We start from the raw sequence: 15,125 nt of genomic DNA on the forward strand, positions 1-15,125 counted from the left end.
TCCTTTTTTAAAGATTTATTTATTTATGCACACAAGAGCTGGGGTACAGACCAAAGACGCAGGGGGGTGAGAGGACTCACCAGAGACCGAGCTGGGAACAGACAGTCAGACTGACTGAAATACACTGCTGAGGGGAGCAGCGGGCGAGACAGGAGAGGTCGGCTGTGCCATGTGTGTTGCTCCCTGGCCGGCCAGGGATCGAACTCGCGCTGCAAAGGCTGTGGATTGCCTCACAGGGCAGTGCTCAATCCCTTGCGCCATCAGGGAGGCCCCAAACTACATTCTTAAGGTCATAACAGGGATCATAAAATATTCCTGTTAGGGCAAAGGGTAGAGACAAGGAGAAAAGCTTCTCCCAGTCCCCAGGGCCCTCACTGCTCTAACACAAAACAAGCTGCATTCTGTAAGTAACACAATGGACCTCAGAGACTTACAGGGCCTTGACTGACCACTAGCGCCAAAACCAAGGCATCAAGAGGTCCATACATTAAGCAAAGCCATTCTGACCCTTTTGGACAGACAGACCCAATGCAGCAAAATACAGAATGATTCTAAGTCATGGCAGCACTACTAAAATTAGTCTAAAAAAACTAGCATTTTAAAAAGGTGTCCTCATTAGAAAAGTGGCATCCATAGCATCTTGAGCATTCTTTCAGTAATCCTAAAGCAGCAGGGAATTTGCATACTAGAACATGGTATGCCCACCCCTCCTTATTCTCCAGGGATATTGTCTTGCTGCCCAGAGTTCCTGCTTGTCAGCTAGGTGTAGGGTCATACAGGAGGCCTCTCACCAAGGGCAATGAGTCTTGGTTTGAGGAACACACTGGAAAACCAGTATTTGTTGAAAAGAGCAGGCAGGTATTAGAATAGAGATAATATGCTTGACTAGCAGAACAATGGAAGCCCCCGGGCAGTAGTCCCTGGTCTATGACATATTTTGAGTTGAGAGCATTTGAGCAGTCACTCTACCTTATCTTATACCCCAATAACATGTATGCTCCCTACGCATTTGCTCCCTACGCACTTGCCCCACCTTTGTACTTGATGCTAATAAATATGAGACTGCCTATGGCCTGGGGCTGCACATTGCTTCCACTGTAGCCCCTCTAGGCTTCTCATTGCTTCACATGGACTTTGAGTAACCTCTCTCATCCCGCACCTCTCCCAAAGCTGCTGCCACTTGAGGCGACACTGGAATGCATCACAACATGTTCATATGATACTAAATAAATATGTATTAAATGTCATTAAAGAAAAAACAGCATGCTGTAAAAAGAAATACCAGTTTGTAGTATAATTTTACCTTCAAAAGTTTTTTTCTTTGTAAATTTTTTAAAAAATTAGTTCATTTTTAAATGGTTAAATCCAGTAAGAAGTTTAAATTTTTTTTTTATTAGAGGGTTATTTTGCCAGGAGAAGTCAGCTCTTTTGCCAAGGTTCCCAACACTAATATGTACAAGCAGTAGATGCAAAAACTATGGGGTGAGACTCTAGTTATTATAATGAGAAAACCCTAGATCCGAAGATCTGATAGTTTTTCATTAGGATGGTTTCATCTTTACCTTTCACAGGGAGAAGTGGACAAGTTATAGGGGTGGTCTTGTCTTTGGGTTGTTTTTGATAAGTAGGGGATTCTCTTTTATTATTATTGTTAGAATTATTACTACTTTTATTATTTTTAATATTAGTTTGAGGTAATGTTGGCTTATATTATTCTTGGTTCTTGGAAAGTATAGGATGCTCCCCTTCAGGTATCACCACTATATAGAATCGGCCTTAAGTCTCCCCTAGTCCCTTATCACATGGTATTCCCTCTTTCTTCATCCCTCCTCCAACACCTCCCTTCTGGATGCTTCAGTTTTGCAGTCAGCTTTCAAAGGTTAGTTTTTAAGCTTGTCTTTATTTGACCCTTAGTTTTGTTTCTCTATATTCCATATATAAATGTCATCATCCAGTATTCACCTTTCTCCTTCTGAATTACTTCACTTAGCATAATCCCTTCCAGCTTCATTCATGTTGTTACAAATGGCATGAGTTTATCTTGTTTGACCCTAATATTCCATTGTGTATGTATGCTACATCTGCTTGATCCACTCTTGTATTTTGAAACACTTAAATTGTTCTATAGCTTGGTTATTTTGAAGATTTATTTATTCATGCATACAAGAACTGGGGTGTAGGCCAGAGGTATGGGGGGTGAGAGGATTCACCAGAGACAGAGTGGGGAGAAGAACAGGTGGATTACTGAAATACACTGCAGAGGGGAGCAGCAGGTGAACCAGGAGAGGTCTACTGCGACATGTGGGTATCTCCCTGGCCAAGAATTGAACTCATGTTGCAGTGGTTGGCAATAGCCTGATAGCTTGATAGCACTGTGTCTTTAACCCCTGAGCCATCTGGAAGGCCCTAGCTTGATTAACTTAAATAGTGCTTCAGTGAACATGGCAGTGCAACTTTCCTTTCAAATTAGTATTTTGAATTTCTCAGACAGATGCCTTAGGAGTGGAACTACTGGGTCATATGGTAGATTCATTTTTAATCTTTTGAAACACCTCCATCCTGCTTTCCATAGGGGCTGGACCAGTCTATGTTTCCACCAATAGTGTAGGAGAATTCCTTTCTCCATATCCTCACCAGCACGTGTTGTTTCTGGTCTTTTTGATATGACCGATTCTCACAGATGTGAGGTGGTATCTCAATGTGGTTTTGCTTTGCATTTCCCTAATAATTGATGATGAACATTTTTTTCATGTGCCTGTTTGCAGCCTATATGTCTTCTTGGAGAAGTGCCTATTAAACAACTTTGTCCATTTTTTGGTTGGGTTGTTTTCTTTTTGTTAAGTTGTATGAGTTCTTTGTAGATCCTCAATATCAGTATCTTGTCAGATGTATGAGCTGTAAAAATTTTCCTCCAATTCAGTGGGATGTCTTAATTTTGGTTACAGCTTCTTTCACTATGCAGAAGCTTTGTAGTTTAATGTAATCCCAGTTATTTATATTCTCTTTTGCTTTCCTTGCTGTTGGAGATGAATCCTGAAAGATATCACTGAAGCTTATATCATGAAGTGTTTTGCCTGTATTTTCTTCTACAAATTTTATGATTTCAGGTCTTATATTCAAGTCTTTTAACCACATTGAATTGATGTTTGTGTATGGTGTGAGATAGTGGTCTAGTTTTGTTTTTCTGAATGTGACTGTCTGGTTTTCCCGGTACCATTTATTGAAGAGATTTTCCTTGTACTGGTGTATGTTCTTGGTCCTCTTGTCATAGATTAACTGTCCATATAAGTGTGAGTTTATTTCTAGACTCTCCATTTTATTCCATTGGTCTGTTTTAGTACCAACCTGTACGTTTTCATTATTATGGTTTTATAGTAGTTTCAAATCTGAAAGTGTGATAACTCCATTCTTTCACTTTTTTGTCAAGATTGCTTTGGTTCTTTTGAGATTCAGTAAGAATTCTAGTAGTGGTTGTATCAATTCTTTGAAGAATGTCATTGATATTTTTATTGGGATTGTATTGAATCTGTATGTTGCTTTGGTTAGGATGGACATTTTGCTGATATTGATTCTTCCAATACATGAACGGGGAATATTTTTTCATTTATCTTCTATTACTTTAACAATTTTCATAGCATTTTCTTTATGTAGATCTTTTACTCCCTTTGTGAAGGTTACTCCTAGGTATTTAATTTCATTTCCTTTGGTGTGATTTTGAGTTTAAATATAAATTTTAGTGAACAAATACATTTACAAATACAGAGTCAATGCATAATAAATTGGATAGATTTGTTCTCAGAAGGGAATGAAAAGCTTAGACCAGTGACTTATGATTCATTAGGAGATCTCACCAAAACACAGATTCTGACACAGTAGATATGGGACTTGGAGCCCAAGAGTCTTCATTTCTAATGAGGAATGTCAAAACTGACTTGAGTCGTACTAATCTGAACTATCCATTCCTTTCCATTTAGAGACAGAGAATTTGAGTGCTACCAAGATTAAAGTAAATTGCTGAGGTGTGTTGCTAATTATAGAATTGAAACTTGAGAAATGTTCCAGAAGACTTGGAGAGTAAATGGACTTCTGTCCGGCTAACAAGCACTAAATTCAATGTATGGTTAGTTCTTCCTATAAAACTATGATCTGATTTGGCTGCTTTCTGCTTCTCTCCTTCTCCATTCCTTTCTCAAATCTCTTTGAATTTCATGAAGGTCACCTATATGAAATGGAAGGTCTGCTTGATACTTAAAAAGAAACAAAGCTTTGTAATAGGATTTCTAATAAGCCCCTATAAGTGTCCATTCTGTTCTTTCTATCATGCCAACACTTTTATATCACAATGAGTAAACCTCATTCACACATGAGTTATAGTGCTGTTGACCGTGAGTTCAGTGCCCATAAATCAATAATATATGTTGAACAAGGTGTCTTTTAATAAAAACACACATAAAACAAGGTTATACATCCATTGTTTAATGAAAATGTTGTGACCAGAGGCTTGCAGGTACATAACCCTTTACTTCCACTAACAACAATGTTTCAATATTCACTAATTCAATGCACTGTGGCCTATAAATGTAACTATCATGAATAACAAGTATTGACTATAAAACCTCTGGGTGAAGAGAAAGCCAAAATCTAAGCATAAAAGAGAAAGGATATTATTCATAATTGATACCTTCAAGCAAATATTGAGAGAAAAATAGGAAATAATAATTTGACACAACAAATAAAATTTAGCTCCAATTTTCAGTAGTCCACTGAACCTTGGTATGGAATAGCGCTTTTATGTTGTTTGGTCTTTAAGACAGAAAAATAGATAAAATTTCACCCCATGTACCTTAGTTGGACTTGGTTTCTCTAAGATGTTTTATTTCTCACATTCTTCTTTGAGTCTTAAGCTCCTTTATCTTTTATCAAATAGGGCCACCAATCTAGCAAACACCTCTCTTTTCCTGGAAAGAGCGCTAACTTTTGGAACTATTACACTAATTCACAGCTGAAATCAGGCAAACTCTCAATGGAACAATTCTCCTTTTTCTTCCCTGTCTAATTTTCATACCAGGGTTTATTATTTCAGTACTTATATAAGCTTTTTTTCCCCTATTTCTCATTTAAAATTAAACTTTCTACTATATATGAGGGCCTTTGCTTTCTTTAGGATCTCTATCACTCTTTATAGTGCATTTGCAGTATCTGAGTAGATGATTTAGAATGGCAACAGGGGTTATGAGGAATTATTTGTATCACTAATTATTGTCTCTGGACTCCATCTCTGATTGTGTCTCTTCTTCTGTCTCAGAGAAGTAAGTCTAAGTGTCAGGTCAACCTTGCTGTGATTAAGTATTCATGCACAAGTAAAAATGCACACCAGCAAGGCAATAACAAGTGCCAAAGATAACAGCATCTCTGCTCTATGGAGAATGTAGAAGCATAAGCAAAGAATGAATGCAAAGAATGAACACACACCAGAATGGCAAATCAAACATAATGTGGACCAAGGATTCACTCATTGCAATGGATTTTCTGACAACTCTGAGTTCTCAGAAATGCCATAAGTCATTATTGCTTCATAATAGTTAAAGACAAGTGAAATAAATTTCATTGTGGCTTACGATCTTATAGGATGGGTTGCATGATGACACAGAAACTGCACTCTGAACGATACTTGTGTGGCTTCTCACATAGGTGGAGTGTGCCACTTTCTCCCTGGTAAGGTTGGAGATACCCATATCTAACATATAGCTTAGTTCATGACACATTTTAAGCACTCAACAAATATTTATCAAATAATGAATGATTTGCAAAGGTGCTAAATGTACCCAGAACATCTCCCTCCATGCAGTTAATCTGTAATGAGTCACAATGTTTACTGAAGAATATGATCTACTAGAGAGGCAGAGGGAGCAATGGCAATGCTAAATAACACCCAGGATGATAAAGACACTGCCCTTAATAATTGAGTCTCTGCTGTGAAACTTAAGTTCAGAAACTGAAACATTCCCTATAGTTTGGTTAAAAAAAATATATATATATATCTTTTGAACTCAGATATGCCTGTTGATGCCATGTAATGCCTGGTAATGCCATACTTTTTATTCTCTGCTTCCTGAGGTATGAGTATCAGATAGCACATCCATATTCGATGAGAGGAAGTGAAGGCACAAATAGTTCCATTCACAACCATGTGACTCAGGCATAACCTGATCATATTTCCAAGAGACAGATATTACCTCGTTTCCTTTTATAGCTGAGATTCCTGATAGTGATGTCATTCAACTACAAGTTTTCTTTTTTTACAGAGATACTGAGAGAAGAACTTATCCTACTACAGTACAGATATATTACGAGGGAACACATACACAGAATATACTTTTATTATTTTTTTAGAATAGCTCATGATTTTATGCTTTCCCTTCTGCAAATGATAGAAATTACCTTTATGAAGAAAACTATCCAGGTCTTGTGGGTTCCTGCTCCTGGTGACTAATATACATTCTCAAACTCATTTTTTTCACATTGTCACTTGACAAATGACCAAGAGTCTTAACTTATGAGGTAGGATTTTTCAAGTTTCCTGATACTTTTGTATTTTATACTGGCTAATCAGTTTTTAAAACACACTAGGGATTATTAGAAAACTTATAAAGAAAATAATTTTAATTGGAGAAAAAGGAATTGTAATATCATTTTATTTTCACAACAATGTAGTCATTTTTTTTCTTGATGGATGCTCAAAAATAGATGGTTGCTTTTTTAAAAAAGTTATGAGTGCAAATTTTATTGCAAGCTCAAGACAATAGATTAAGATGAAAGAAAGTGAGAAAAATAAGCCCTGATTATCAGCTATCAATGTATAAGTCCTAAGCCATTACCAACAAATGTCTTGATTATCTTTAAAATGTTACCAGATCTAATAAACATGAAATTGAAACACGGTGGCAAAGAAAACACAAAATCAAAACTGCAACTCCAAAGGTGAATTAAATGTGGAGCCAAATAATGATGAAGTCACCTACTACAGAAAGAAAATATTTAACATAAAAGGTATTGTCCTGGGCCTCCCCAGTGGTACAGTAGACTGAGCGCCACTCTGTGAAGCTGTCCACAGCCTCTGCAGCACCGCTTCAATTCCCTGCCAGACAGGGAGATACCTACATGGCGCAGCAGACCTCTCCTGTCTTTCCTGCTGCTCCCCTCAGCAATGCATTTCGCTCCGTTTGCCTGTTCTGCTCCCCACTCTGTCTTGGGTGAATTCTCTCACCCTCCCATACCTCTGGACTGTACCCTAATGCTTGCATAAATAATAAATAAATCTTTAAGAAAAAAAGGTATTGTCCTAACCACAGGGGGTGACTATGAAAGCATGGGTTCTTACAATGCAAATTGTGTTCTATAATTATAATTTTATGCTATATTTATGAGTTGTGACACATCACATGAGGAAGAAAATATTCCTTTTCTTTCAAAATGAGATGCCTAAGGCTTCCATTTCCCCTATCAATACGGCCTTTTCAACTAGACACTGATACTCAAATACTAACACTCCTGACTCATGGTTGGTCCAGGAAAGGCACTGGCAGTTTTGGTTTCTATACTCCACCATCCTCCCATAACTTACCAAGATCCTCCTCCTTATTGGCATATTTGCTTTTCTGTTACATTAATTAACAATCACAGTCTGGTCTCCTACTATTTCACCATTATAAAAATTTAATGTAATGGATTCTTGGATCATCCTTAAGAAGCTAATTCCTGGATTCCATGAATGAGTATCTTATAACTAAGTGTTTATACTTATTTATGCCTTTGAGTTGTGTTTGGGTCACTTAGTGTAATTTTAACTAATATGAGCTAATGAAAAAAGGGAAGAGATAGACTTAAAATAAAAAAGATCAAATGCCATCATAGTAATTATACTAATGAAGATTTTATAGTAATTTGAATATAAAAGGAGGCATAGTAATTGAATTGCCATTTAGTGTACAGCAGTATAAGCATGCTGAATTTTAAACAAGTTCTTTAAGAGTAATCAATGCCATATTCCTGTTTTAAAAGTCAATGTGTTATATTAAGGCTGTTAATTTAAAGTTTTGATTTTAATTTAATAAATTATCTTTTCTATAACTTATAAAATGTATTTGTATATCCAGAGTTCTACTTATAGCTATCTATTAAATAACAGAGTTATCTATTAAATAAATGTATAGAGTTCTACTTACAGTTAAATATTAAATAACATACATTAATAACAATAAAATAATAATCTATTAAATAACATAATAATCTATTAAATAACATAATAATAATCTATTAAATAACATAATAAAAGTAATTTAAATCAGCACTGGAATCAGAGAATTTAGTACTTTATAAATTGTCAATATTTTATTCAAGTTTGAGAAATCTGTTTCACATGAAACCTCACACATGGAATTATTACACATGTCAAGGCACTTGTAATTATTTTACTACTAGGCAGCTCTGACAATTAGAAAGCTCAGTTTTTATTGGTTGCTAAAATTACATTTCCTACAAGTTCCCACCATTCGTGGTAGTTAGGAACAAATTAAATTTGTTGTCTTTTGGTTATAACTTTAAGTTATTAAAGAATTTCTACTTTTTTTTTTCTTAGTCTGCCTATCTCCATTTCTTGCTTTTGTAATTATTCTTGAGATCATACCTTGGACAAAACATTGTGCATTCATTAGCCTTTTTTTTCTGTCTTTCCAGGTAAAATAGTTACAGTCCTTTCAGCCTTTCATGAAAGATAGTTTCCCTAATTACCTTAACGTACACATGCTATAACTAAGTCCCCACAATATGGTGGCTAAAAATAAACAAGGACAATGGAGAATTTTATCCAATGTCATCAATAATAATAAATATAAATTTAATAAATATAAATTAATAATATAAATTTAATAAATATAAATTTAATAAATATAAATTTAATAAATATAAATTTAATAATAATACATCTAAATATAAAATCAGAAGTGTATTACGCACTAAGGGAATGTGAAGTCATTTTTTGGAGATGTATTGGTTTTGGAGAGTGTGGTTGTCGCGCAACCAACCCACACGGGTACGTCCATTACCGGTTCTAGCAGGCCTGTTGGTGCCTTCACGCGCTCCCTTGTCGTGGTCGCCGTGCTCCGTCGCGCTCCTCCGTCCACTCCACCACAGTCCCCGTCCTTGGCACCGCACCACACGGCCCTGCACCGCGCCATGCTACGTCACCCACACACGCATGCCACGCATGCCACGCCACACGGCGCCACGCTGGTTGGCTGAGTGCGCATGCGCAGTGGGAGGGTGGCACAGCCTGACGTTTCCCCCCCCTTTTTGCCCCACAGTGGTTCTAACCTGGGTTAACTCTGGGAAATTTTTCACCAGAGCTCCCCTTTCAGTGGCAATGGTGAATTTGTTAGGCGGGTTTCTCCATGAGACAGAGATGTTAGTTATAGCCAAAAGGGCTGGTTTATTGTGAAAAAGGGAGATAAGGAAAAGGACACTCACACGGACACCAGCAGGCAGAAAGAGCTCTCTATCCCAAAAGGGACAGGTTTGCTAAAAGAGAGGCCTGCATAGTCACAGGCCGGCAGCTTTGCGAGGAGAGCTGCCTCCGCGGAGGGAGGTCAGTGAGGTGAAGCACAGGCTAGGTCACAAGTCACAGGCCAGACCTGTTGGAAGTTTCCTGTCCTGCAAAGGGAGCCAGTTGGTGGTGAGGAGCTCATGCATAGGGCACCTGCGGGCAGAAGGGATGCTGCTCCTGCTCTACAAAAGGAAAGGTTGGTGAAAAGAAGCACCAGCGTAGTCACAGGTGGGCAAGAATGCTGCCCCTTGCCAGTGCAGAAATTGCACTGATACAGTCTTCTTGTGGGAAAGGCGCATTCCTTTGTGGAGTGGTTGTTTTTGTTGACTTTTTTAATAACTACGTAGAATTTGAAAAGGACCAGAGATTCCACAATAGCCCTCAATCTCCATATCCTCACCTCTGGTCTGCTGCCCTTGACACACACGCTAACAGTAGTCTGAAATTTCCTTGGGTCTGTGCCTGAGTGCCTAAGTATTTTTAATTTCTATAGCTGGTTTAAAGACTGTGTTACTCACACCTCCAGCTCCCAGTATTGTATGAACCAGGTTTCTGGTCTTGTGGCGCCTCCATTCCCAGTGTTCTATACTTTTCCTCCATCAAGTGCAGATGCAGAAGCATACAGCACACTATTCTTCCCTTCAAAGTTTTTTTTTTTTTTTTTTAAGATTTATTTATTTATGCATACAAGAGCTGGAGTACAGGCTAGAGATGCCTGGGGTGGAGGGGTGAGAGGATTCACCAGAGACAGAGTAGGGAACAGAACAGGCAGATTGACTGAAATACACTGCTGAGAGGAGCAGGGGACAAGACAGGAGAAGTCTACTTTGCCATGTGGGTTTCTCCCTGGCCAACCGGGGATCGAACTCGTGTTGCAGAGGCTGCGGATAGCTTCATAGTGCAGTGCCTAACCTCTTGCGCCACCAGGGAGGGCCCCACCTTCATAGTTTTGAATCTAATTGGAAATGAATTCAATTTTAAATAATATTAAGTATTATAAATATGCATTGTAGGAATCAGAAGATTTAGAAATACGAGTTCTACAGTCATAACTGAAGATTACTAGATTCTAATTAGAGCTAGGTCTTGAAAGCTACATTAGCTTTGAATATACTCTGTAAAGAAGCACCCAAGTATTTTGTCCAAAATGACAGATACTTGTACTGAGGAGACTGGAAGCCAGGGTTTTTTGCTGTCTAGTAATTTCCCCACTCTTTCGAGCAGATTTTTTTTTTTTCCCTGCAGCGAGTAAATTAATAATTAAATCTACAATATTTGGAAAAACCTCTACAAGTTAAACTTGGCAAAATTCCAATTCTTTTGATTGCTTTCTGTTTAGTCTGCAACCAGTGAAAGTTGTTAGCATTGTTTGTAAATCGAATTTTCTTTTGGGCTGATTTTAGAGCTCAAGCTCAAAAATGACAGCTTTTATTTTCTTGGGGGAGGGGGTTAGCCACTCCTAAGACAGGAAGCAGGGTATGTAACCGGTCAGGCTGAGTTTCCGGCATCATATTTACCCTTAAGCAAGATGGTGGGAGACTTCTACACATGCGCAGAAGAAAACTTGGGCGTGGCGTTCCGCGACGCCGGTCGCGCTGGGACAGGATTGGCTGCGCCGGGCCTGAGAGGCGGAACCGGAAGCTCCCGTGTTGTTGTGCGCGGCTGGTTGAGTCCCCGTGGCTGTTTGAGCTACTTTTTTCTCGCCAAGGCGCTACTTTCGCGTGGGTGCCATGGGGGAAGCCGAGAAGTTTCACTACATCTACAGTTGTGACTTGGACATCAACGTGCAGCTTAAGATGTGAGAGAAACCGGAGACAGTGCTGGGCTTGCTGGGGTGGAGGACGGGAGGTTGGGCAGTTTGGGTTGGGGAGAGAAGATGGTTACTGGCAGGGGTTCGGCCTGGGGGTTGCCCAAGGGCCCGTGGCTAGGGAAGCGGAGGAGAGTGGCAGCTTGGAGATGAGCTTTTTGAGAGAAAAATTGAAGACATGATTTCTGGGAAGCGGATAGCGTAGAAATAAACCCGTCCGTACTCTGCAGTTTACTGTATTCAAAGCACTTTGCTATTCACAGCGAGCTTTTGAAGGGTTATTTCTGTCCCATTTTCCAAAAGTCAAATCTCGGCGAGATCCTCTCGCGGTTAGCAATTGGAAGAACTTTGGAATGGGCTGAAGGGTAGAATGGAGAGTGTAATAATTAGAAAGGTGGACACAGGCAGATGCCATTGATGAGATGGCAACATAGGTATAGTATTTATTAGACGAACGGGAGGTGATCGAGGCTTTGGTTGTCTTTGGACAGGCTCGCATTATTTAGCCAGGGAAGATGGGAGTGAGTCGAAAATGAAGGTGCCCGTTGCAAAGGGACCAAGATAATAGGAAGAAAATGACCTCTCAGGAAATCTTGGAGCACCTCAGTTAGGATATCTTGATAGAATAATCGACCTAAGATCAGGGGAGGGTAGGACCGAGTTGAAAATTATGTCCATTTTAAGGTAGTGGTATAGAAGTGTTTATATATGTGAAAGCTATCCATAACCACACTATTATTATTCCTAACATGTTCAGTCAATATTCAACAAATATGCCTCAAAGGGCTGCACACTTAACAGTATGAGATAAATACACTTTTGCAGTTGCCAGTTAGAACTTTGATTATTTTCTTTAGCTTTCCAAGTCACTCAACTTAGACTCAGACAAAACTTTTGCTGTCGTTTTGTGATGGTTAAAAAAAAAAAATAGCCAACAACGAAATTGTACTTTTCTATAATATTGTACACATATATTTCAGTTATGTCTGCAGCATACCACTAAATGCTTTTACAGGGCTTGCATTGCCGTCATTTAGTAAAGATTGCTTCTTCTGTCTCTTTTTTAGGTATACGTATTTTTTTAAACTTTTGGACATTTAAAAGGAAAAAGAAAGATCTAAAAACTGGTTGAATAGTGACATAGAAGGCACATATGTTGACTATTTGAGGCAAAGATAGAGCATAAATTAGAGGTTTGGCAAAATTCACTACTATCTTTTAGCTTCTGAGACCACCAATGTTGGTTTTTTTGGGGAGATAGGAAGTATTAATTTAGACTCCTATACAAAGTTAGCTACTGTTGAATAGTACTGTAAATTCTTTAATTCTCTCCAGCCCTTTTAATCTGGTTGTATGGCTTTGTATTTTGATGTCTGTTTTGTTAGTGCTCTAATTGAATATCAAATTGCCCAAAGATATGGTCACGTTGTGTGTCCCAAAACATTTTAGATGCACATTGTTCAAAACTGAGCTCATATTAGCTTACCCCACTAACAGTAGTCTTCTGTGTTCTTTCACCCTGTTTTGGTGGTTGTTATCATGATCCATTGAGTTAAGACAGAAAACTTCACATTATGTGGACACCCTTCTCTTACCTCCTCCGTTTAATCATTCACAAGTTTTCTTGAATCTGCCTGCTAAATAACTTTGATCCATGTTCCTTTCTCTACCCCACTGCCTAGTCTTGGTGTACCTTTTACCTTTTTAGTTTTCACTGAAAGTCTTTAAGCTGATCTTGTTTTCAGTCCTACATCTCTTTTTTGTTCTTATACTGCTGCCAAAAGTATCATAAATAAAAATCTGACTTTCTTACTCTCTCAGATCAAATAATTCAGTTGACAGATTTTTCTAATGGTCACATTGTATCAGGCACTGTGTTGAAGTCATGCTCATAGTCCCTCTACTTTCCATTCTTATCTCTATGTTCGTCCTCACCTGAACTTTATGCTTTAGGTATAGCAGACAAATTGCAGTCCCCCAGACATACTATCTGTCTCTCTACCTTTGTATCTACTGCTCTTTTCTTTTGGGGTCACTGCCTTCCTCTTTGACTCCCATCTCCTGTATGTTGTTCAAGATCATTTTAAGCACCGGGAATACTCAACCCCGCCCCCAAGTCAATTTAGTAGTTCCTGAGGCTTTGATGTATCTTTCTGTAGTAGGAAGTTTCCTACTACAGTTCTGGTTTGTATTCTCAACTCTGTAACTTATTCGATTCTGGATCATGAGTTTGATCTCTTTGAGTTTCACCTTCATCATTTATAAAATGAGAATATGGTAAAAAGTAAGAGAGAATATATAAACTCTGGCACAGTACCTGATGTAATATTGGTGTCTAAGAAATCTTACTACCTCTTATTAGTACCCTTTGTGTATTTTTTATGATGATAAAAATAGGAACTACTTTAGGTATGTTAGGCTTTTAAGAGATCTTTATTAGATGTAAAAGTGACTTTAATTGTAAACAAAATGTTATTTAGATGGCAGAAAGTTACTGTGACACAACCATAAGCTCTTTTAGTACCTGTTGTATATGCATATATTTAAAAATGTATGTCTAAATATTATCCTTATGCTTCCAGAGGAAGTTTGGAAGGGAAGAGAGAACAAAAGAGTTACAAAGCTGTTCTCGAAGACCCAATGCTGAAATTTTCAGGGCTGTACCAAGACACCTGCTCTGACCTTTTTGTTACTTGTCAAGTTTTTGCAGAGGGGAAACCTCTGGCCTTGCCAGTGCGAACATCCTACAAGGCATTTAGTACAAGATGGAAGTAAGTTATTTTCTTTTGTATGGTGGGTTCTACACTGTTCTATTTCTCTAAGGATGTTGCAAGTAGAATTTACTAGGGATTATAGAGAAATGTCTTTCTTTAATACTTATATGCATTAATGGAATAGTTTCAAACAGTAATCTACTCAAACTAAAGTATTCTACATTTCAATATTGTAATCACAATTGAGGTGGGAGCAAAGTTATGTTTGTATTCAGTATATTGATGTATTTTTATAAATATTTGGCTGCTTTACAACTTGACTCAAAACAAAAACATATCTTTAGCATTTTCCAATTCTCTACTGTTCTCAAGGTAAATTTTCTACTTTGAACACATAAATACTACTTGATAGTGTGGAATGTGGTCCAACCAGATGTTTGGAGCTTTAATCTTTAGAGAGAGATCTGTTGTTATCTGGTCAGATTAGATTTTTTTTTATTCATTTATGCTTATAAGAACTGGGGTGTAAGCCAGCGGTGCAGGTGATAAGTGGGGAGCAGAACAGGTGAATCTACTGAACTACACTGCTGAGGGGAGCAGCGGGCAAGACAGAAGAGGTCTGCTGAGCCATATGGGGTAGCTCCTTGGCCAGGATTGAATTCATGCTGAGTGGCTGGTGATAGCTTGATTGTGCTGAGACTTTAACCCCTGCACCACCGGGTAGGCCCAGATTACATTTTTCTTATTATGTTAAATATGAAACTATTTTAAGTTCATGGTTTATTGGGCATAGTACATTAATAAAACATTGTGGTAAGGCAGAGTAAGTATAACAAGGTCCTTAATTTAACCTCTTGACTTTTCTTATTTTGTAAACTAAATGGTATAGTTTTATTTATTTATTTATTAAGATTTATTAATTTATACAAGCACTGGGTACAGTCAGAAGTGCGGGAGGGTGAGGGAATTCACCAGAGCCAAAGCAGGGAGCAGAATAGGCAGA

At 38.2% G+C, this 15,125-nt stretch overlaps 1 protein-coding gene across 1 annotated transcript in view; it reads left to right on the top strand.

Moving 5' to 3' along the window:
- Positions 1-11,331: 11,331 nt before the first annotated feature.
- The window catches only part of PIK3C3 (phosphatidylinositol 3-kinase catalytic subunit type 3), a gene marked incomplete at both ends in the record, with an annotated part of 164,594 nt that continues 160,800 nt past the window's right edge, over positions 11,332-15,125 (top strand). The window contains 2 exons of the mRNA XM_084252697.1: positions 11,332-11,399; positions 13,991-14,179. Coding sequence (XP_084108823.1) covers positions 11,332-11,399; positions 13,991-14,179 — 257 coding nt within the window. The remainder of the gene's footprint in view (positions 11,400-13,990; positions 14,180-15,125) is intronic.

Source organism: Talpa europaea, assembly GCF_964194135.1.
Source record: "Talpa europaea genome assembly, chromosome: 13".
In the NCBI taxonomy this organism is placed as follows: Eukaryota; Metazoa; Chordata; class Mammalia; order Eulipotyphla; family Talpidae; genus Talpa; species Talpa europaea.